At 38.8% G+C, this 21,696-nt stretch overlaps 2 protein-coding genes across 2 annotated transcripts; both read right to left on the bottom strand.

Annotated features, from left to right (window-relative positions):
* Positions 1 to 279: 279 nt before the first annotated feature.
* Positions 280 to 8,156, bottom strand: LOC135467510 (aldo-keto reductase family 1 member B1-like). The gene is made up of 10 exons (XM_064745282.1): positions 8,019 to 8,156; positions 6,210 to 6,377; positions 5,609 to 5,725; positions 4,628 to 4,708; positions 3,800 to 3,916; positions 2,987 to 3,093; positions 2,321 to 2,435; positions 1,747 to 1,830; positions 1,144 to 1,226; positions 280 to 633 (listed from the first exon to the last, which is right to left on the bottom strand). Exons 1-10 carry the CDS (start codon positions 8,097 to 8,099, stop codon positions 591 to 593), a joined length of 996 nt encoding a protein of 331 aa, XP_064601352.1. The 5' UTR covers positions 8,100 to 8,156; the 3' UTR covers positions 280 to 590.
* Positions 8,157 to 17,900: 9,744 nt separating this feature from the next.
* On the bottom strand, positions 17,901 to 21,458 carry LOC135468851 (uncharacterized). Its single transcript, XM_064747308.1, has 3 exons — positions 20,986 to 21,458; positions 20,589 to 20,758; positions 17,901 to 20,246 (listed from the first exon to the last, which is right to left on the bottom strand). The coding sequence occupies exons 1-3, from the start codon at positions 21,134 to 21,136 to the stop codon at positions 19,068 to 19,070; spliced, it is 1,500 nt and encodes a 499-aa protein (XP_064603378.1). The 5' UTR covers positions 21,137 to 21,458; the 3' UTR covers positions 17,901 to 19,067.
* Positions 21,459 to 21,696: the final 238 nt, after the last annotated feature.

The raw sequence follows: 21,696 nt of genomic DNA, 5'->3' as shown, positions 1-21,696 counted from the left end.
ATATCAACTTAACACCCACCTCTAGAATGGGTTTTCACCCTTTTAACCTTGCAATCCTAAGACCAGCTGTAGGTCTGTTGGTACTCAAGAAATACTTTTCAACAAAGAAAATTTCAGCAGTTGACCTGAAAGAAAGCAATATTTCGACTAGGTGCCTCAGGGTTGAACTTTCACGTGAATGCAGCAGAGCCGCGGAAGACAATCAAGGTGTTCTTCTCTACAGGTGCACTTGATAAGAAAAGCACATGGACGCCGACAATAACAACACAATTCAACCAAGACGATTCAGTGAAGTTTATTTAATAGTAACAGAATAAGTGTTTTTTCCCCTAATACACTGAGCTGTTGACCTGTGGTGAATACTGAGACAGTGCGTTGTAAAATAGCTAATATAAATCATGAGTCATGCAAAGCTGCAAGAACCAATTTTCAAGTATTGAGATAAGCAAATGTCAGGTTGTGGAGAAAAAAAATAACAATTCCTTTGTAAGGTCTGTGACATGGATTAGAAGATTCCTGTTTGAGATACAGGTATAAACTCAATGTGCTTCTTCAAGGTCACACAGTTAACTAATCGGAATAGGAAGGGATCAGTACTGCACGTGGAACGGCCATTCCGGATGAGCTTTGGCTCTGGAAAATGTTAAATATGCAACATGTGAATACACAGGAACCAATTACAGGGTTATAAATCAACAGGAAAATAACAGTGAACATAACTATTTTGCAAATTTTGTTACCGGTACATTAAAAAAATATCATCGTTTTTCCCTTCAGGCATGAACTGTACTCTGTGTCCGAAACATGTAAGTATATCATCTAATTCAATAATGTAAAGAACAGTCGTCAAATATATCGATGTCATAGGTCAATCAACTAAAGAGAATGTCTCGTCGCAGCATTACGACTCCCAATCACTGAGGTAGCTGGCTCGAATCCAGCTTTCGCTATAGTTCAGCTGTAGCTTTAGGTCTGGAGGATTGTCAGGTACCTGGCAAAGGGCAGTGCTTTAGCGTTTTCCTCCAGCTACAAACCTCAACGCCATGATACAAGTGAAAAATTATAGAGTAGGACGTTAAACACGCCCCCCCCCCCCCAAAAAAAAAAACAAAAGAAAAAATCTCGATGAAATTTAATGCTTACATTCCTTCATTATAGACACGTAGGTTTCTGTTCAGAGATTTTAGCTGCGTCATTTCTTCCTCAGTCAAACTGAAGTCAAATATCTACAATAAAATGTTTCCACATAAAAAACTGAATCCAGCGTATCCTCCAATATCCTTGTGACATACCAAACACGTATTAGTTGTCATATATCAGCGCTTTGTTGTGCGAGGCATTGGGAATAGCAAATATATAGCCTTGGTAATTACCTGCAGCGCAACTTCATTTAAGTACACGTATCAATCATATCCTTAACATATAAACATGCACATTGGATATCTCGGGATACCACGATCCACCGCATGCATGACCATACTGAATTACAACCGTCAGTTTCATAGAATACTTGCAAAACGTAGATACATTCTCTGTCATCTCTCGTAGAATTAAATAGTAATTGTAACAGATCGAGATATTTTTTCTGGGAAAGATAACTTTACTTTTCACAAGAAACTATATACAGAGCAGGCATAAAACAGAACGCAAGGTGACTCATGTATACACATTGTATATCATTATCGTTATTAATAGATTCTAAAAATACATCCCTTTACCTTACAGCTACAGCTCTCATTTTCTTACCTCAAAATTTTCTTTTATTCTTTGCGGTTTTGAACTCTTAGGGATAACTGTAATGCCCAGTTGTATGAGATATCGGAGGCACACCTGTACATCACAACGAATAACGAACACAAGATGAGGCAAGAATGAACACAGCAGTACGGCTGTAACCAAATATACAACTTAAGCTATATAGTTAAACCTTCTTTTTCTGTGGGGTTAAGATAATGGATCAGTTTTCCCTCGTTAGAACAATTTTTTAATGGAAATGATAGGTGATTTATACGTAAGTTATGCTGAAAAAACGCTTAATCGTGTGCATGATTGGTGAAGGAAACCCGAAACAGGTCAATTAAGAAGTAACCACCACGCAAGATACCAAACAATCTACCAAACTATGTATATTATATATGTATTTTCACCTGTACAGCTTTTTGGCAATAAGCATAAGAACGATTTCGTGCTTTTGCAATATCTTCCCTATTTAACTAGGTAATTCGCTGGAAATTTACTGTCAGAAGGGAGCTACAGGAAAATGAACATTAGAAAAAATACAAGAAAATTTTGCTTCACATGAAAATAACAAATTTGTTACCACACTGTTGTTATATGTACTACCAATGATACCTGTGCCGTTGTCTTGTTTTTTTTCAGCAGCAATCTTCTTGATAACGGGGTCGTCAAAGAGACAGGGATCCGTCTCAGCTTTCCTACAAAGACATATCGTCGAGATATCACATGATAAAAGCCATATACATACAGTAAAGATCACCAGATCGAATCCAGGGCATTTAATAAACTTAATTAGCTTCTGTTTTTTTAATTTCGAGTTTTCACTTTATATGACTACTGTCAGGGTTATGGATGGAGATAACGGGCGTAGCCACAGCCAGTCGGGAGGTATCCTGACATATGATTGCGGGCAAATCAGCGAGAGTTAGATTCGAACAAACGGTTTCACTGGCCCACGACATTTGTTCCCGGAGCCCGAGCTTTAACTGTTTAAGCCAGCAAGGGCCCAGTGATGTTTCTTAAACAGTATAAGACGAAGTGAGGCTTCCGTGTTAGACACTGACTTACTTTGATATAATGGACTACAATTTGATTTTTCTGATAATTTTGGGATAACTTAATTTATTTTTAGCACAACAGGCAAGGTTCAGAAACACAGGGAATCTAGGCGTCAAAAAAGACATTCGTAAATGAAGACTTATGCCATGACAGCTTCAACCCGGATTCCCCCTTTGTAGCAAATTCTCACCATGGCCTGTTGGCAGCTCCGAGAGGCGCGAATGCCGTGACATGAAGGCCGTTAGCTTGACAATGCTCCACCAAGGCTGGGTTTGAATGGTACACATTGAGTTCAGCCTATAGAAATAGAGCCACAGGAGATAGAGCAGCTGGAAATTTTAAACGCTTTTAAAAGAAATTAGGATCCATATTTCCATGCCCATGAAGCACAGTTTAAATTAATTAAGATTGAAAGTGAGAACAACCAGTTGCAAACTTGAAAATGTATGGATTTTTTTCGAATCACAGTTTAACAGGGAAATTCAGTGATACAACTTAAGACTCCCTTGAGACTATCTGTGGAACAGAAATTATAGTTACAATCATTCTGCTCAGACCATTTTATAATGCAATAGACTGTTTAGGAAATGTCAACGACACTTCACTTGTGTCTCAACTTTTTGACATTTAAAACTGAGCGAACACTAATGATCCTAGCAGAATATTTCAGACATAAAATATTTAAACGACCTTAAAATGTTCTCATTGTATAGCAATGATGCCATCAGCATATAGCCCCAAACAGTATAGCTATATGACTTGATGAACCAATCGTAAGAGTCATATTTTTAACGTTTCTGTATACCTCCCGGCATTTCAAGGGTTGTACCTAATGGGCATAAATGCTTTGAAATTGCGAAATAAACTTGGAAAAATCAATGGACGGTTAAGGCTTAACGCCACTCCGGCAATTTTACAGACAAATAGTGGTGATAATCCTCCAAGGGTATTTGAGCAGGACAAAACATAATTTGTATGAATTAAGGATGGACCATACAATGACCTGCATACTGCACGGTTTTATTCGGGCAATCCCCAACATCTTCTCTGTCTGCTGCCTGTTAAAATTGGAAATCCCAAGGTTTTTCGCCAAGCCGGCATCGTAACATGCTTCCATTCCCTGTAGGAAAATGTTCAGAAGTAAACTCCTGAAAGGGTATCGCTTATGAAGGTGTAAGTTAATTCAAACAGAATAAAAAAAGAAAAAAGAAACATAAAGGCAAAACAACAAAACAAAACAAAAAACAAAAGAAAAGCACAGCCATATTTCACACATTCATGTAATCAAGCTAGCGATGTCCAACATGATTACGAAGCTTATGTGGAAGCCCAATCTTACTGACAGGAAGAGTCCACACTATTTCAATATTTATTCTGAAAGCAACGTTAATTACTTAATTTAACCGTTTTACGCAGTGATTATCATGTAGTCAGGTTTATTTGGAGTTACCATGGAGAAAATCTGTCCATGTAATAGTACATACATGTAGGTCCAAATGAAACCGTGAAACCGTTGGGTTTTATTCGGAGAGCACACTAACACACAAGTTACAAATATTCATCCTACGATCATTCCATGACATTCTTAACCAACAATCTTGGAAGCTACCAATCTTTATAAATCAATATCCCCTTTTGTGGATTAATCTGTAATGTTTTGGAAAGCGACGTGTAAATAAATTATCTTATGTTATATATCTGATTACTGTTCATTTCTTTCCCCAAGAAAGCAAGCAACCATTTGACAAACTAACTAACCTCCTCAATGGGATATAACTTGGTCCAAAGATATCAGATGCACTTAACCAGACATTGGTGCAAAATATCCTACCTTCCACGTGTCTTCCAGTCTCGTGGTTGTATCAAGAATAATATCACCGTTTTCATCTTTCGGGAAATTGATGTCTCCTGCCTGTTTAATTAACAGAAATGGAAAACCATCGTACAGCAGAGATGACAAGCAGTTGGTTTTCAACCGCTTAGATTCACTGAGCGTAGTTTCAATCCCCGCCTTGGTCAGGGAGTGTGTGTATTCCGACGACACTCGTATGGCCGTTTGGTCAATCTAACGTTGAAAAAAAAGGATCTCTTGCCAAATAACGGTTGTGGTTCACTCCGGGCACTAAATTTTAAAATCCAGTAGATCCGAATTCATCTACTCATTCAACTGACCGCCAACGTAGATAATTCTTGTGCGTGGCATTAACAACAATAAAATAAATAAATAAACTCACTCTGCATAGAGCTATTGCGGATACAGTTTTTCATCCATTCCATTCTATTCTCAATAAATACACAATATCAGTGCCTGTAATAGGCGCTATACCAGATAAGCTTCCTTTTGGTTTTATACCAGCAAAGCTTACTATCGGTTTCATACCAGAGAAACTATCACATTGGTCTTCTACCAGAGAAGCTTGTTTGCTTTCATACCAGTAAATCATGCCTTTAGTTCCATACCACAGAGACGTCATTGATTCTATACCAAAGAAGCTTGTCCTTGGTTCCAGGGAAGCTTGTCATAGGTTCTGTATCTAAGAAACTTGTTAGATACCAGGTAAGTGATTGTCATTGGTTCTATACCAGAGAAGCTTGTCACTTGTTTCTCTGCCAGATAAACTTCCCGCTGGTTCTGTTGGTTCATTGGTAAACTTGTTAATGGTTCTCTACCAAAGAAACTTGTCATTGCTTCAATATCAAAGAAGCTGGCCATTCGTTACATAAAATTCACGCCTTTTCAGAAAAGCTTCCATTATAGTGAAGCGTTCCTTTCGTAAGATGCTATACCATTTTAAAATGGCTCTACCTTTACCTTGAATGCAAATGGCCAATGGATGAGATAGAGATCCACATAATCCAGTCCCAACCAGTCAAGAGACTTCTGTAGACCAATTTTGGGCCGTTCAGTGCCGTGGTAGGTGTCCCATAACTACACAACGAAAAGTTTTTTTAAATACAGAAAATTTCACACGATATTAAATAATGATTAAATTTGCCCTAAATCCGTATTTATAACCTATGGAAACAAAAATGCTGGTGTTGTTGGTGAAACCCTTAATGTAGCTTTTCTTTACCTTGACAAATATCATCACAAACGACATGGTCATGTTGCCTTCATGCCATGACAGTGTCACTCGTTCTTAAGCTTTAAGCTGTATTGAAACCTAACATGACGCACAACATTGCCACATTGTTGTCGTTTCATGATTTTATCGCTTTTGCTAGATCATCACCTGGCATGACACGATATTTTCATCACTTCCACGATTGTTTCATACCAAAGACATATATTGCATCGATATACTAGCTTACAGCTGCATTTCACTTACATATAAATGCACCCTATACCTTTAACAGCTGAACATTTTGGAAGAGAGAATCTATTATATAAAAGCTTGTATTAAATCTTATGCCTTTGTTGTGACAAATAAATCCTCTCTCTTTAGAGATCCATCGTTGAGTTTTTCTTTCAGTGCACGGCCGACAGCCTCCTCATTGTTGTAGACAAAGGCACAGTCTATGTGACGGTAACCAATCTCCAGGGCAGTTTTCACTGACTGGCTGACTACGTCATCTGGGTCCTAACGGATAAAACAAAATTGTGTTTAGTCATTGATAATGCATCTCAGTTTTACACTCTTGACTTTCGAGAAAAGTCAGCACTCTCTCTCTAATACACATGTGCATTGGGCCCTGGATCATCGAGCGGTTTAAACACCTTAAATTTTGATTCAAGGCCACTGATATAGAAGGAGCTGGTTTAAATCCAGCTTCCACAGCCTCCTATTAGGTCGTTTGTTAGGTAGGGTTGTCAGGAACCTGGGCAGATACGATTATTTTCCCCGGGCTTTTTAACCCGCAAACCTAACTACTGTCGCATTAGTGTGACGTATAATAAAGTACAGCGTTAAACACACATCAAATATACCAATAAAAATATTCATAGCACCCATTTATAGTATCATAACGTGCATGACGAGGGGTATAAAGTAGACTTTTTATCTGCAATGTCAGTGGTAAGAAAACGCGTATGCCTACCATAATTTGGTCATGGTTTTTAGCTTTATTGCATGTAAAACGTTTCTTTCTTTATAAACAAGGCAACGACGAGTATGAACTTAATTCTTGATTTAAAATGAACATTAACAGGAAGGATATTGGCAGCCTCATACAGTTTCTAATAAATTTTCGAGTGTAATAAAATTTATAGACAAGGGTGGAACAAGATCACATACCGTACCCTATTTTAACAAATGTTACAGTATCGACTATTAAATTGGCATTAACGTAATTGCCTATGCGCATATATTATATTCAAATAAATACATTCTAGTCTGTAGTCTGGATCTGTTTCCTTGAGGAGATGTGTCGTCCATTTGACATGGGCGTTCATGACAGTCTATCACTTGTGATATACCTGTGTGCATGATACCTGTAGCACAATTTGTGTTATTTCTAAGACAAACTGAAGGCCAGACTAATATGTTATCTCTTTTAAAAGTTGTAGGTCACTGGATCAGTTTTGTTAGGGCATGACCTAGATATGGTTTTATGTACACTGACCTTTAATCTTTCTTCACCTACACCCTCGTGCATAGAGGCGTAAAGACCTACTCACATCTGGAAAAAAGATTCTATTAGCTGTGTGAGTGCATCCCTTTGGCCAGAAGTAATCATTTACTGCTCGATTTGAATACTGATTAAAACCAATTGTCTACAACCTTCCTTGCGTCTTTCCATAGTTATTGAAAACTGCTCGTTGATAATCTTTGCATGAATCCGCTCTATTCCCTACTTCATATATTCTTTGTTCTTATTTTATTTGATTGGTGTTTCACGCCGTACCCAAGAATATTTGACTTATACGACTGCTGCCATCTGTACGTTGCCGCCAGACCCTCCCATATCGGACGGAGTTATATGGTGATTTGTAGTGAATTTTGCTTAGGAAATTGGCCTTGCGATTTTTGAACCCGAAACGCCTGTTTTGGTTGACGGCTGGTGTATCCATGGCAACGTCTTCCCTACACCGATTGCTGCTGCGTGCATGTTATGTTACTCAAGTACACATAACGTCGTGCTGGCTTGTGACAAGGGTGTCGGAGAAAGGTTATTGAAGCGGCATGGAACCTGATGATGGAACGTGGAGAACAATCTGGTATTTTTGTTTTCGAAATTTTACGCTTTTCTGTTCCATCTATGTGTGGGAAATCTTCACCTACCTGCCAAACTGACCAGGTCCCGAAGCCAATCATGGGCATCTGTTGTCCTCCCGACAAGCAAACTGTAGGGACGCTGCTCATGTTTACAACTTCACGGTCTTAACACACTTGTCGCCTTCCACAGCTAGTATCATGGTTATTGTGTTAATACCATTACCACTGGACTGTCATGTTATCTTGACCTGTATAACACGATAGATCAAGGACCTCCTTACTACATACAAAGGTCCGTACATAGGTCTAAGCAGCAGTGTAACACTATCTAACACCATATCTTCACGAGACATGCATGCGATAAAGCCGGCCATTCAGCGCGACAGTATAACATTATAAGGTAGATACTGGACTGGGGAAAGTGGAGATCTTCGTCGTTTTGAGCAGAACATGTGATTTGTAACAGTTGTATATTACGTTTATGCCCTGCGAGTTAAGCCTTGTACTCAGGCGGTCCTTGTTTTACAAGGGAATTCTTATGCTGTACCAAGTTGAACTTATTGAAGAAAACATAGACGTCTTTTGACCCTGCTCTGTTGCATATATATGGTATACATTTCATAGGAGATATGGCTGTGGTGTAATAGTTTTGTACTAGACCAATATTTGCATTAAAAACCTGGTATGGGAGTATAATTTCAAGATTTATCATAATGTGTTTTACATTAGAAAGATCATGTGCACAAGAGTTGTGTCGGATTTTGACGTTTTTGAGAAGCAATTAGAGAAAGATTTCGGATTGTGCGTGTCCATCGAGTGCTCCACGAAAGCGCTATCATTAAATTTTATCGTTGTCTGACCAAATCGATAGCCAGTGAACAAATCATCTTCCTGACTTTTGCATGGAGTTCCAAGCTCACAATGCGAGAAATGTGAAATGCCGCAACAGTAAAGGTACGCCCACAGTTGTGTCCCTTATATCAGTAAATTAGACACCTCGATAACCAAACCGTAATGTGTTATATCGGCCCTGAGTAATAATTACCTTCTCGAGTCTCGCGAAGAATAAGGAAACTTTAACAAGGAATAAGTAAGTAACTTCATTCCGGTGATGTTTTCACACAAAAGTTGGAGATACTCCCTGGATGGTTCGCTGTATTGTATTCTGTGAACTTTTGTAAGGAGTTCAAAACCGACTGTGCGTGGATAGTGAAGGACCACAATTAGAGGAGCTACGATCTATAAGTTAGCAGTCTCTGTGGATGAATATCTGTATGTCAGATGACAGAATGTTCGTCAATTACTTGCCAAAGGACAATGGTTTATTCCTGACACACACATGGCCGTTTTACGCAGTACTCAAGAATATTTCACTTATACGACGGCGACCAGCGTTATGGAGGGAGGAAACCGGGCAGAGCCCGGGGAAAACCCATGACCATCCGCAGGTTGCTGCAAGACTTCCCCACGTACGGCCGGAGAGGAAGCCAGAATGAGCTAGACTTGAACTCACAGCAAACGCATTAGTGAGAGGCTTCTGTGTCATTACGCTGTGCTAGCATGATAACCAATTGAGCCAAATATTTGACATGAAAAGATTAAAATATACTGACTACATGTTTAAATCTACGCGAGATAAAAAAAATTCATAGTTCTATTCAGTCATATGCATGTCGTCGTACAAGACGTTTATTGGGAGAAATTCAGGGACCTATTACAATGTTATCGGTTGATTATCTCATGAAATAGTTCGGTATTCATTGACTAAACGATCTCTTTCGAGAAACGTAATAGTTTAAAAAGCCATTATAGCCGAACTAATCAATGACGCAATAGACTGATTGATTTAAGGTAAAATTCCAAAATAAAGTCATGTTTAATCATGGAATGAAGCTAGGCCAATCGGTCAGTCAGTCAGTTCATTGGCCAATGACTTGGTACAGTGCTATATTATATCGGAGAGAGTTTCCTCGAGGCTGTGGACTGGTCAGGAAATTGCCACATCGGCGCCGTCAGACAGTTTCCCAGAGGGTGGTACCTGATGACGACCTACCCTGTCCGATGACAGAGGGAAAACGGAAATAACGGAGACGCCCCGTCTCTTCTGTCAGCTGGATTGGGTAAATAGTTCTTCAGGGGATCATCTGTTACATTGGGTCTTTCTGTTCCTCATAACGCCTTGCTTCAGCAACCGAGTGTCTACCATGAGGTGACCGAGGGCTTCCAACATCGACAGTGGGTACAGACGACAGCAGTCGGAAGAGACGAGAGTTAAGAAGGAAGCTTTTCCCACGTAAATGTCCTCACCTTTAAGTGTTTCTGTATACTTTACATCGGCACCTGCTAGACTTGTGTACAGATCACTTCCTCTCTGCTTGCCCATGGCTTGTCATATAGTAACGGTCAACCATCGAACCATTATCGGTTTACCACGTAAGACTCGGATAATTCTTCAAACAGACATAAAGACGTCAAGAGTGAACATACCGCATCGCACTTATAGACCTCGAATCTGTCCAAATGACTACGGTTCTGATCAGAATTGGACAAAGTTGACACCTCCTTGCAAGACGTTCTCACACTAAAGGGTTTGGCAGAGTGCTCGTTGGTACGGTCACAGTGTAATATGTTGTATAGTTTGGCTTGATGCGTTCTAGCTACAAGTCTTTACGTGTACTCCCTTGTCTAAGGGATTTCATTGACGACTCACACTCTTTCGTACCCAATTATTCCACATTGTTCAAAAACTGGGTAACAAAAATCTGACGTAATGATTAAAAATTAAGAATCTAACGGTATGGAACAAGAATCTTGGGGCCTCCGTGGCTCAGTTGGTTAGCGCGCTAGCGCAGCGTAATGACCCAGGATTCTCTCACCAATGCGTTCGCTTTGAGTTCAAGTCCAGCTCATGCTGGCTTCCTTTCCGGTCATACGTGGGAAGGTCTTGCAGCAACCTGCGGATGGTCGTGGGTTTCCTCCGGGCTCTGCCTGGTTTCCACCCACCATAATGCTGGTCACCGTCGTATAAATGAAATAATCTTGAGAACGGCGTAAAACACCAATCAAATAAATAAATAAATAAATAAACAAGAATCTGACGTTCTGGCTAACACGAATCTGACCTTCTGATTAACAGGAATCTGACGATCTGGCTTCTGGTTATCAAGGAACCTGAAGTTTTGGTTATCAAGAAACTGACTTTATGGTTAGCAAGAAACTGGTGTTATGGTTATCAAGAAACTGACTCTGTGGTAAGCAAAACTCCGATGATTAACAAGAAACAAGAGTTATGGTAAAGAAATCTGACATATTGGTTTAAAAAAAAAACTGATGCTATAGTTAGCAAGAAACGGGCGTTATGGCTAACACGAATCTGAGGTTATTGCTATCAGGAAACTGACGTTATGGTAAACATTAAACTGACCCTATGGTAAGCAAAACTTCGATGATTAACAAGAAACTGGAGTTATGGTAAACAGGAATCTGACGTATTGTTTTAACAAAAACTGATGTTATAGTTAGGAAGAAACAACAACTAAGGAATTTTGGATTCGTTAATTCTTCGGTTACCCAATGTTGCCATAGGCTATGTAACGACAATCAGGACATAGATCTTTAACAAGAAATGCAGAAAACATGTAATCTTTTCGGAAAGTTTGAAACTGGATCTCAGGGTATTAAAGCAATCGTTTCTGGACTTGTAAGGCTGTTGTCTTGGTCTTCAGTGGGTTGTCTACTCGACAACAGGGTAACCGTCACAACTCATTACACACAAATCCAGGGTTAATACGAGGTGCCATTTTGATTCATTATATTATAGGAAAAAGCCCAAAGTTTAGCCCAGACAAAGCCAGTGGCCCGTAAAGCTGATGGATTGTTCCTTGATATCTTTTTCTTTTAATGGCTAATGATTGATCTGTCGAAATGAGGAATCATCCATTTCTGATTTGCCAGCTGTGGTAAATAGATACAAGTTTTGGTTGTGAGTCGGCTATCAATGGTTATAAGTGACAGTTCCGTGGCAGATTAGGTCTCTGGATGACTGGAAAAGAATAGAGGTTTGAGAGAGTTTATCTCGCATGACTGATGAGACTGTAACAGCCCATATACGAGTAATGATGACAAGGCCATTCATCATGTGATGATATTCTGCACAAAGGCAACTTAACTTCCTTGGAGCAATTTGTTTATCAATGCTACTTATACCCGTACAACCCCGGTGCCAACAATGAGTATACGAAATGTGAGTGAAGTCAATACATACCTGGTTTATAAGTGGATTTTATTTATTTTGTTTGATTCACACAAAAAAGAAGCTTCTGTTACACCTAATAAACGTGTCCTGGTGTTTATTCATAAACACTATCTTTAAAACACATCTCTTTAATTAATAAACACATTTGTTATTAATAAACAGCAGGGTGTTTAATAAGTTTAACAGTAATATGTTTATAATGTAAACACTTAGTTATTAGTGTGTTGTATTTAACACTACACTTAAATTTTTTTAATTAGATGATGGCGATCAGTATTCTAGCAGATTAAGCGGATTTTAAGATGTAGGATTACCTCCTTTCTTCACTACTGCGGTGTATAAACGTGCCAAGTATGGATCAATGAAACAGGCGATAATAAAACAAACAATGCAGAAAATGTTCAAGTCAAACTCAATGGAAAATGCAGTATTTTAAGAAGTTAACTTCAGTCACTATTTATACAAAATGTGTGTACGAAATTATCTTTAAAATATATATGGGTGTTACTGGTCAACGAAGGTGATTTTCAAAAATTATTTAACAAAAATCTCCACAAAGAAGTCGCCACGCTATATATGTAGATATCACGTCCACGATAGGCATTCTGTAGTTTTTCCAGATGTCAAAAACAGCTGATCTGACAAGATCTAACTGGTTTATACAGATATCAGAAGGCAGTAGCAGTTTTTACTGATATCAGAAGATCTAACCATTTTTTACAGACATCGGAAGGCAATAGCAGTTTTTATTTATATCAGAAGATCTAACTAGTTTTTGCAGACATCGGAAGGTAATAGCAATTTTTGCTAACATCAGAAGATCTAACCAATTTTTGCAGACATCGGAAGGTAATAGCAGTTTTTACTGATATCAGAAGATCTAACCAGTTTTTACAGACATCGGAAGGCAATAGCAATTTTTGCTAACATCAGAAGATCTAACCAATTTTTGCAGACATCGTAAGGTAATAGCAGTTTTTACTGATATCAGAAGATCTAACCAGTTTTTACAGACATCGGAAGACAATAGCAATTTTTGCTGATATCAAAAGAACTAACCAGTTTTTACAGGCATCGGAGGACAATAATATCTTTTACTGATATCGGGAGGTCTAAAAAGACAGCGTAAGGCAATAACTGATATCGGACATCTAAGCAGTTTTTGCGAACAGTGGAAGACAATTATTGCTATCCCTGGGCCCTTTGACGAACTGATATAGGCTGCATACATCAGTTATAGCACGACTTTTCTAAATGTGTTAAGTGCGTATTTCGTAAGTGGAAAACATAAGCAAAGCAATGCTAAGCTAAATTGCTTGTTATCATACCATGGCGACACACGGTAAAGGCGTAAGTTTCCATAGTATTTATAGTGAAAACGGCTCAACGTGTCCTTATGCTTGTAATCGGCAATATTGCTCTTATACACATTAAATTATGCGTATATTGTTCCAGAACGGTAAAATGAAGCCCTACCACAGGTGATAAACACACTAGAATCAACATAATAATTTTAACCCTCTGTAAGCACCTGACTTGTTCCCAACACTTACAAAAGATTATTGGAGTTTCCCCAAACATATGTGTATCTTTCTCATGGATTTATTATACATATCTGTATATTTCCAGAATAAAAATTAGCACCATTTACCATTCTATTTCTGTCAATTATATATTGGAACTGCAATTTTTTGCAACGTAAAGGTAACAAATTGCCACCTCCGCACTTGGGCCCAATAATTCTTTTGTTCTTTATATCCATTGGTGCAGACAAGGGTTTCGGAACGGCAGACCGTGGACGCTTCAGACGAAATAATTCATTAGTATCTCCATGATGAGAGCAGTATATATTGGCCAATCCATCTGCGTTCTTCAAGACGTGGAAAGGCAGACTCCATTTTTACGTCGAAATTCATGACCTTTCTTCCTATGCCTAATGAATGCTGCCGTCTTGGTGGAAACCATGTATGGCACTTTTTTAATCGCCGCGTTTGATGTATCGAGCTGAACTCAGTTAAAATGACATTGATAACAATCAGCTGGTGTGATTAAGCCACAGCGCTGGCTGTTAACTTACATTCATTGCTAACATAGACAGTCCAGCAGCCTCCATTAAATGCAGTCATTTATTTACCCGCTTCACTTCCCGAGTGACCGGCCGCCAAGCAGGGAATACTTGCGCGTCCATAAAAGCAAACTTAACAAAGATTAAACTGGACATGGGGACCAGTTCAGTGCTCTTCTCTACCTCTTAATCTCCGCTAAATCAAAGGATCGAGACAAATGGATTTGGCGCTGAACCTTTCCACAGGGGCTTATTGGTGCTGTCTGTTTTATGGATGGCCCCTCTGTGACAGGAATAACAATGCTTTGTATGAGGAGGCGTTTTATGTATCTGTGGAGCTGAGAAAGATTGCACTAAGGGAACAAACGCAAGGTTCCATATTCCGGAAACCCATGCATTTATTTCATAACAAGATGAAATTTACTCCGCAAGCATGTTTTTCTATCAATAGGACACACTTTCCCGCGTAATGGCGATTCGTGTCCAAGACGGATTGACCATTGTTTTGCTGTAATATACATCTGTATTACGTAATTATAGCCTGCCCAAAAATCGTCATCTTGGGTCTGGATTCCTATGGGCGAGAAAGATTCCCTATTTCTGATTTTGTGGCCTTTTCAAATTTTGTGTGACGTTTTAGGGCTGAAAAACACTGGTGATATATTTCGACACTCATTTCGTTCATACGATTAATACGGCTTGCAGTAGATTGTGCGTCATCGCTTCATGGAGCTGTCGAACCTGCCGATTTATAGGCGCATCCTAACCAGCTGGCAAATCAAACATGGATTTGAGAAAACACGACTACATTGGTCAAGGGCATGCAGACCAGATTGGCCCTATATTTGACCGAGTTATCCAGCGATGGTCCTCTACACATTATAGATTAAAACATCGGATCGAGCTTTTCAGGTCAAGTTCTAGGTATCAAATAAAGCGTAACGGTACTTATAAATAAAGAATCATCACGAATTAAGCTCATATATAAATAGTTATAACCAGACCATCTTTATTTAAGAGAATTTCGCTTAAAGTGATAATGAATGAAACAATTAGCTATTTATTAATATTATTCTGATTGACGTTGTACGCCATACTCAAGAATATTTCACTTGTACGACGGTGGTCAGCAGTATGGTGGGAGGAAATCGGGCAGAGCCCGGGTGAAACCCACGACCATCCACAGGTTGCTGGAAGACCTTCCCACGTACAATCCATGAACTGGAACTCACAGCGACCGCATTGGTGAAATCAGCTATTTATATTATTATACATCAGTTTACAGACAGAAGTGTAGTATACTACGGAATCGTCACACTATCGTTGCGTCGCCTTCAGCGTGTACACACAGTTAAACTGCATAAGCTTGGTTTCGACGGCATGAACTCAGAGTGACATGTAGGATATTGAGCGGAGTTCAACATGTTTTGACGGAGGGTGCCACCAGTTGCCTAAATTACTATCGACTTCTGCCATCTAAATCTTGTTTCTGACACTTCCATATTTGACATTGTTCGTACGATTTAGTATAGTATAACCTTCATAAATGAATTTTATTTTATCTCTAGTTGTGTACAATCTCCCGGCAGGGTGGGTTCAGAGATGGATGTCAGGAAACTTTGTTATTAAAAACAATGTACTTTGAGAAAGTAGTTTAGGCTGTGTTACTGTGTGGATTTTGTTCTAACCGCGTGTTGATGCAGCTCTTGTAAAACAAATTTGTAAAACTTGTTCTTCAATAATTCTTTTCGTTCCGATTTCCTCCATCCATAAATCTGGCCGAGGTCATATAAGTGAAAAGTTTTTGGGCACGGTGCTAAACAGTATTGAATCGATCGATCATCAGGGCATAATAAAACAGGGCTGCCAACACTGTTGGAGGAAAACACCTCAGCATACATGGACCAACTTGAACCTCGAACATCCGCAACCATGGAATCAAGTAATAGTATGAGTTTACCTAACGCCTGGGCGGAAACTCTGTACCACAACCAAGTATGTGATTGGCGGTCTAAAAGACCTTACATAGAACTATTAAAAGTCTTAACTTTTTTTCACTGGGGATTAACACAGGTTCTCCTGAAGATTTCATTTAAACAACACCTGATGGTTGAGTTCACAGGTGGAGGAAACGGACTGGAAAGCCTTAAAGCTGCGGCCTCGTCGCTTGTGTGACAAGAATGTACAGTGTAATGGAATAATGGCCATAGCTTAAAGGAAAAAGACCGCCAAAACCGAAGTAAGCATCACTGAGTATACCACTTAAAACTTCACATAAATATACTTTAACTTATATTTTTTTGATTTTTGTGAAAAGAGTTAAATGTGCTCATATATTTGACTTCTAAGGTGGGCTTTATGGACCACACTGTCAGAGGGTAGGAACTATGTCGTCACAGGAAGTTTATCCAACTCTAATCACGACACTGAAGGCTTAAATAACTCCTTTTACCCATGAGTGAAAGATGACTGAAATAACGTTCCCCCAAATTCATTCCTCTGGTGAACATGTGACGTCAGAGATCATAGATACCGGCAGTATGGCTCATAAAGCCCATCATAGTATCCAAATATTTGAACGTCTTTCAACACTCTTAAAAAAGTCTGAAAAACTAAATGGAAGTATTTTTACGCTTAGTTTTCAGTTATGATGAACTTTACTTCATATTTTAGCTTTCTTTTACTTTAACGCTACATCGACAAGATTTCAGCCATATCTACAATGGAAAAAATCAAGGTACAGTGCACGTGTTGGAGGTGTCACCTATGTTATGATTCTCATGATGTATATAGGGAGGGCGGGCAAACGGGCGTCCACCATTGCTTATTCCCGAAATCTTTTCTGAACGGGAGCAGTAGAAAGCTTTTTTACAGCTTGCTAAGGCAGAGGGAATGACGGAAGATACCGAACAGACGTCTTTTTTCGTAGCAGAAGACAATCCGAGTTAAAGATGTCTTTTCTTCAAGGAAAAAATAATCAAGGCGCCACAAATAAAAAAAATTCTCCCAATGAAAATTTAATCAACGGTACGTTGAGTTATGCAGAGAAGGCCTTAGGTATTCTGTGCGGAAGTATCTAGAGAAATACATGCCGAGAGGACGGATGGTTGCCAGCGGGGAGCGTGTGAGATGGTCCATCTTATCGCTGGGTACTGTTATTGCCTCTGTCCCATCGGTCAGTCACGGACCGGGGGGTTTATCCTGATGCCATTATGGCCTAAGGTGACAACGGTATCAGCTTTAAACCGCCTTTAGCTCGCTGTAATGAATGTCTGTCAAGTTTAATTCCGATTGATTGACACTCACTGAGAGACAAAAAACACATACCGCCAATTGTTTTTCATCAGAAGGGATTCTCGAGTTGTCAGCACTGCGAGTTAGGCAGCTATGAATAACGAGGGACTGCGAACTGTACGTTCAACGCTACGGCTTAGTCTTACTCTGAAATGTCTTGCAATGATTACAGAGAAAAGTGCAAGATTCCAATTGGATCTAAGGTGGACAAGAACATGATCAAAGAAATAATGTGTGATGGGTTCTACTGATCCATCTTATTCCTGAAGTCGTAAGAGAGACCTAAAAAGTACAGAAGAAACGCAAACAATGGCTTTTTTATTAAATACCAGGTAAAACTAAAAGTCATATACGTTTTATTTCCATCACTGTGAATATAAAGTTTTATATACCAACTCAAAATATACATACATACAAATATGCAAAAATTCAAATATATGTACATATATATAGGTAAGCTTGTGTATAAATTTGTATAAATGTTTAGTTGAATATCACTCCCACATTTAGTGTATGACACCACTTAAAATTTGAATTGGGTGTAAACTTTGTTTGACAATAAAAATACTGATACCAGCAGAGGACAAAAATCCTGTTTTAAAGCAGTCCTCAAAGCAGTTTATTCAGAAAACTGTGAATCTGATCGACAGAATTAACCCCTAGTTTTATAATTTAAAGTACATTTTTGATAACTATGACTTCACTCTTGTATAACTGTTTATATATGTGTTTAACTGTTTCTATATGACAAGTCATCAATAAGACATATACTGAAAATATTCAGGAAAATTTGTTCTATGTAATGCTTTATAGCCTTGACATTATGGAGACACTGAAGGACATGGAAATGTAAAATACTGTATTAAATGCAAGCATATGAGTTTTATAATGAAACATTCAGTCTCTAACTGTTTTTGTGTTCCAAGCTCTGACACTATGCTAATGCCTATGGCACTTTAAGGGGTAGGGATCTGCCACATTTGCCACAAGTTTCCCCATTTCTCTCACACTCATTTTGTAAGTACCTCAGATACCTTCTGCTTCAGTGACATTAACAATCACTGTAGCTTGGACACTCACTACATTTGTAAATGCACCCACTCTCTCTAATTTTTCCATATTCTTTCTGTTACAGAACCTCTCAAACAATTCTAGTTTAAATAATACAGGTCACATTTATTATCTTAAACATGCTCATGCTTACAACATAAACTCTCTCAACAACTTTCTTAGAAACTTCTAAACCAACTGTATTAGCACTACTTACATTAACTATATATAAATTATATATTCTGGTATAATATTTTGGTAACCAAAAAAGTTAAAAAAAAACCCTTCCCCAACCACTGCCCTGGTGATTATTATATTATTATATTACACACCATACTTTATGGCAACTCCCATCCATTAAGAACTCATTTATAACATATTAGAAAAACTCACACGCATTTCGTAAATAAATATCTACCACATATGTCATAAACATAGCACTATTTTATTTTTATTCCCAACTTAACTGAACCTGCAAATTTTGAGCTCTACATCTTGACTTCAAGCAATGAATATCCTGCAGGCTGATGCAACTACAATTATGAAAGGCAATATCACGGAGTGGATTGTCACAGTCCATTAACAGAAAAGCTGACTCTGAAGTGAGGCTGTCACACAGCTCAGTGTAGAGCCTCTCCAGGCAAGGGAACCCATGTTTCTCAACTGCAGCCGTGATTACTGCGTCATTCAAACTATGAACATTGTACATATGTATAGAGACAATATTGGTCATGTTTATAAATATTAACTTCATAATGTCTTCAGATAAATTGTATTCATCAGAATCTGAAGAAAATATGAAACACAACTCCTTCAGTTTGCTAAAAGAAGAAGTGTTTGAGTTTACTGCGCTCATATATGTGCCAGTAGAGTTCTGCCGCATTTCAGGTAAGGACAAATGTAGTTTACGGAGGTTTTTACAACACTGTCCGAGCAACAATAAATCAACATCACAAATTCCATGTAATGAGAGAGAGAGAAGATTGTGCCCCATACTGACCAACAGAGGGGCTATTCCAGCAACAAAGTTCCCAGACTCACAGCCGATCTCCAGTGTACGCATGTGTTGCAGCTGTGACAGATGACTTAAGTGCTGTGTATTTAACAGTTGGAACAGACGAACCTGGGTGACGAAAGGACAATATGCAACGGACAACTCTATGCTCTGCTCCAGTACAGCACCCGAGTCTAGTCCAGTACCTGTTAATACTGTAAGCTTGTGCCACTGGTGAGGTGGTACATTGTCACCTGACCGAAATGTATCCTTGTACAACACTTCAAGTGCTGCGCAAAGATCTGGGTATCCAAGAAACACTAGTTTTGATCTACATTGCAACAACGTTGCCACACTATCAGGCGCAACATGATTGGAGCCAATATTAAAGCTGACAAGTTCAGGACATGCGGCCTCAGAACACATGTGCAACACACCTTTGTCTCTCACTAGACATCCACTGATACTGAGATCCTTCAGCTGTCTGCAGGTCTTAGCAATACACAACATGGCTTTGTCATCACACTTTGTGTTATCCAGGTTCAAGGACTTGATCAGAGGCAGACTGGAAATCAATCCACATAAAACTTTTGGTTGAACATTCTTCACCCTGGAGATATTCAAGGATGTTAAATTCTGTTGAAAAATAAAAAAACATAACAAAGACATACATAAACAGTTTAACAACGATCAAGATCGAAGAAAGCACTTCTTATTAACTCATGTAAGCGAAAATATTTTCACCTCTTTTTCAATAAAAAAATATCACAGCTTTTAACTCGTATTTACAAACCAAAATTCATCTCATCTTACATTCAGAATTCTATTCAATATCAACACAAATAATGCGTGTACTGAAAACACAGCGTAGGGCATTTACCTGGAATGATTCTTCAATTATTTGAAGGCTGGCTTGTATTAAATCAGATAGCCAATTAAATCTTATTCGTTGAAAATTGAATACTTCTGTTAGCCTACCTGGCACCTCGTGGCAATCATGTCAATGACAGAGCTATGATTGGCTGAAGCATCACATATTCCAAGGTTTAAAGACTTTAGTTGGGAGTGGATAAGGAGCTGAAAGTGATGACGTTGTAATAATTTTTTCTCTACCAGTCTCTGGATCAACTGCTGCAATAAGTCGTCAGCTGAAAATAAAATAATAAAAATTAAAATTGTCTTCATGCAATAGTTTTACATGCATACACATACATATATAAATGCACACATTAAAATGATGGCATTCATTCAGTCACAATGACTGTAAGAATGTTAAAATAAGAATGGTAACACTATACATTCAACCCAGATGGACTTATTCCTACCCAGTCAAACTTACTATGAGTTTAGAATACCTAGTGAAACCATGACTTACACAGATGTTCGAAGGGCCCAATGACGTACATCAACCTTGGCGTGTCGAACAAAACTGCATTATCACCACAGCACCAATAGCTGTCAAAATGTTTAGCTATACTATCCATACAAGCGGATTTTAAAGACGAAATCTGTTTACGACGAGGCATAATCGTAAGAATGTCTTCTGGTTGATGTCAATACAACCACGTCAGCTGCCAATAAATATGCCTATAGCACTTTCCCTTTGCACCGTTATTAAAACACAGTCTGTTTTCTGCGGGTCGGTGCTGCTATCATGTGGGCTAGTACAGGTCACTGAGTTACCGCGGTAGTCGGTGCATCATGTCGACTAGATTATTTTGTATTGCCATGCTTGGTGATAAAACATACAATTTAACCAAAGAAACATCAAAGACAAGTCACACATCCTTTCCTAGACGTCTTGTCAACAAAAATGGGACTGAAGTAATCCCCGATTACTATCAACTATTCGACACTTCAATCAGCCACTTCCTGCCTGTCAGGTACCGGTAACCACTTATAACCAGCTAAGGCAGAAGAGCTACATGTAAAAGGGACAACACTCCTGTCGAGAATTAATTCTGATCCCAACAAAGGAGGAGACATATTTTTAAGGCTCTGTTGTGAGTATGATATAAATGATGTAAAATTAACTAACTGCATTGCCACGCTGTAATCCGTTGAGATAGCTGTTTTCACCATGCAG

This window comes from Liolophura sinensis, chromosome 6, assembly GCF_032854445.1.
Source record: "Liolophura sinensis isolate JHLJ2023 chromosome 6, CUHK_Ljap_v2, whole genome shotgun sequence".
Lineage (NCBI taxonomy): Eukaryota > Metazoa > Mollusca > Polyplacophora > Chitonida > Chitonidae > Liolophura > Liolophura sinensis.
This window is presented reverse-complemented; position numbering and strand designations above follow the sequence as displayed.

Bases quoted from the DNA above. Each gene is read 5' to 3' on its own strand.
- LOC135467510 (XM_064745282.1), bottom strand. From the start codon at position 8,099: ATGAGCAGCGTCCCTACAGTTTGCTTGTCGGGAGGACAACAGATGCCC. The intron at 3,917-4,627 runs GTAGGATATTTT...ATTTTCCTACAG, and splicing joins GACTGGAAGACACGTGGAAG to GGAATGGAAGCATGTTACGA. The intron at 634-1,143 runs GTAAGCATTAAA...AACATTTTCCAG, and splicing joins CGTGTCTATAATGAAGGAAT to AGCCAAAGCTCATCCGGAAT.
- LOC135468851 (XM_064747308.1), bottom strand. From the start codon at position 21,136: ATGCCTCGTCGTAAACAGATTTCGTCTTTAAAATCCGCTTGTATGGAT. The intron at 20,759-20,985 runs GTAAGTCATGGT...TTTTATTTTCAG, and splicing joins TGGGCCCTTCGAACATCTGT to CTGACGACTTATTGCAGCAG. The intron at 20,247-20,588 runs GTAGGCTAACAG...ATTTTTCAACAG, and splicing joins TGATTGCCACGAGGTGCCAG to AATTTAACATCCTTGAATAT.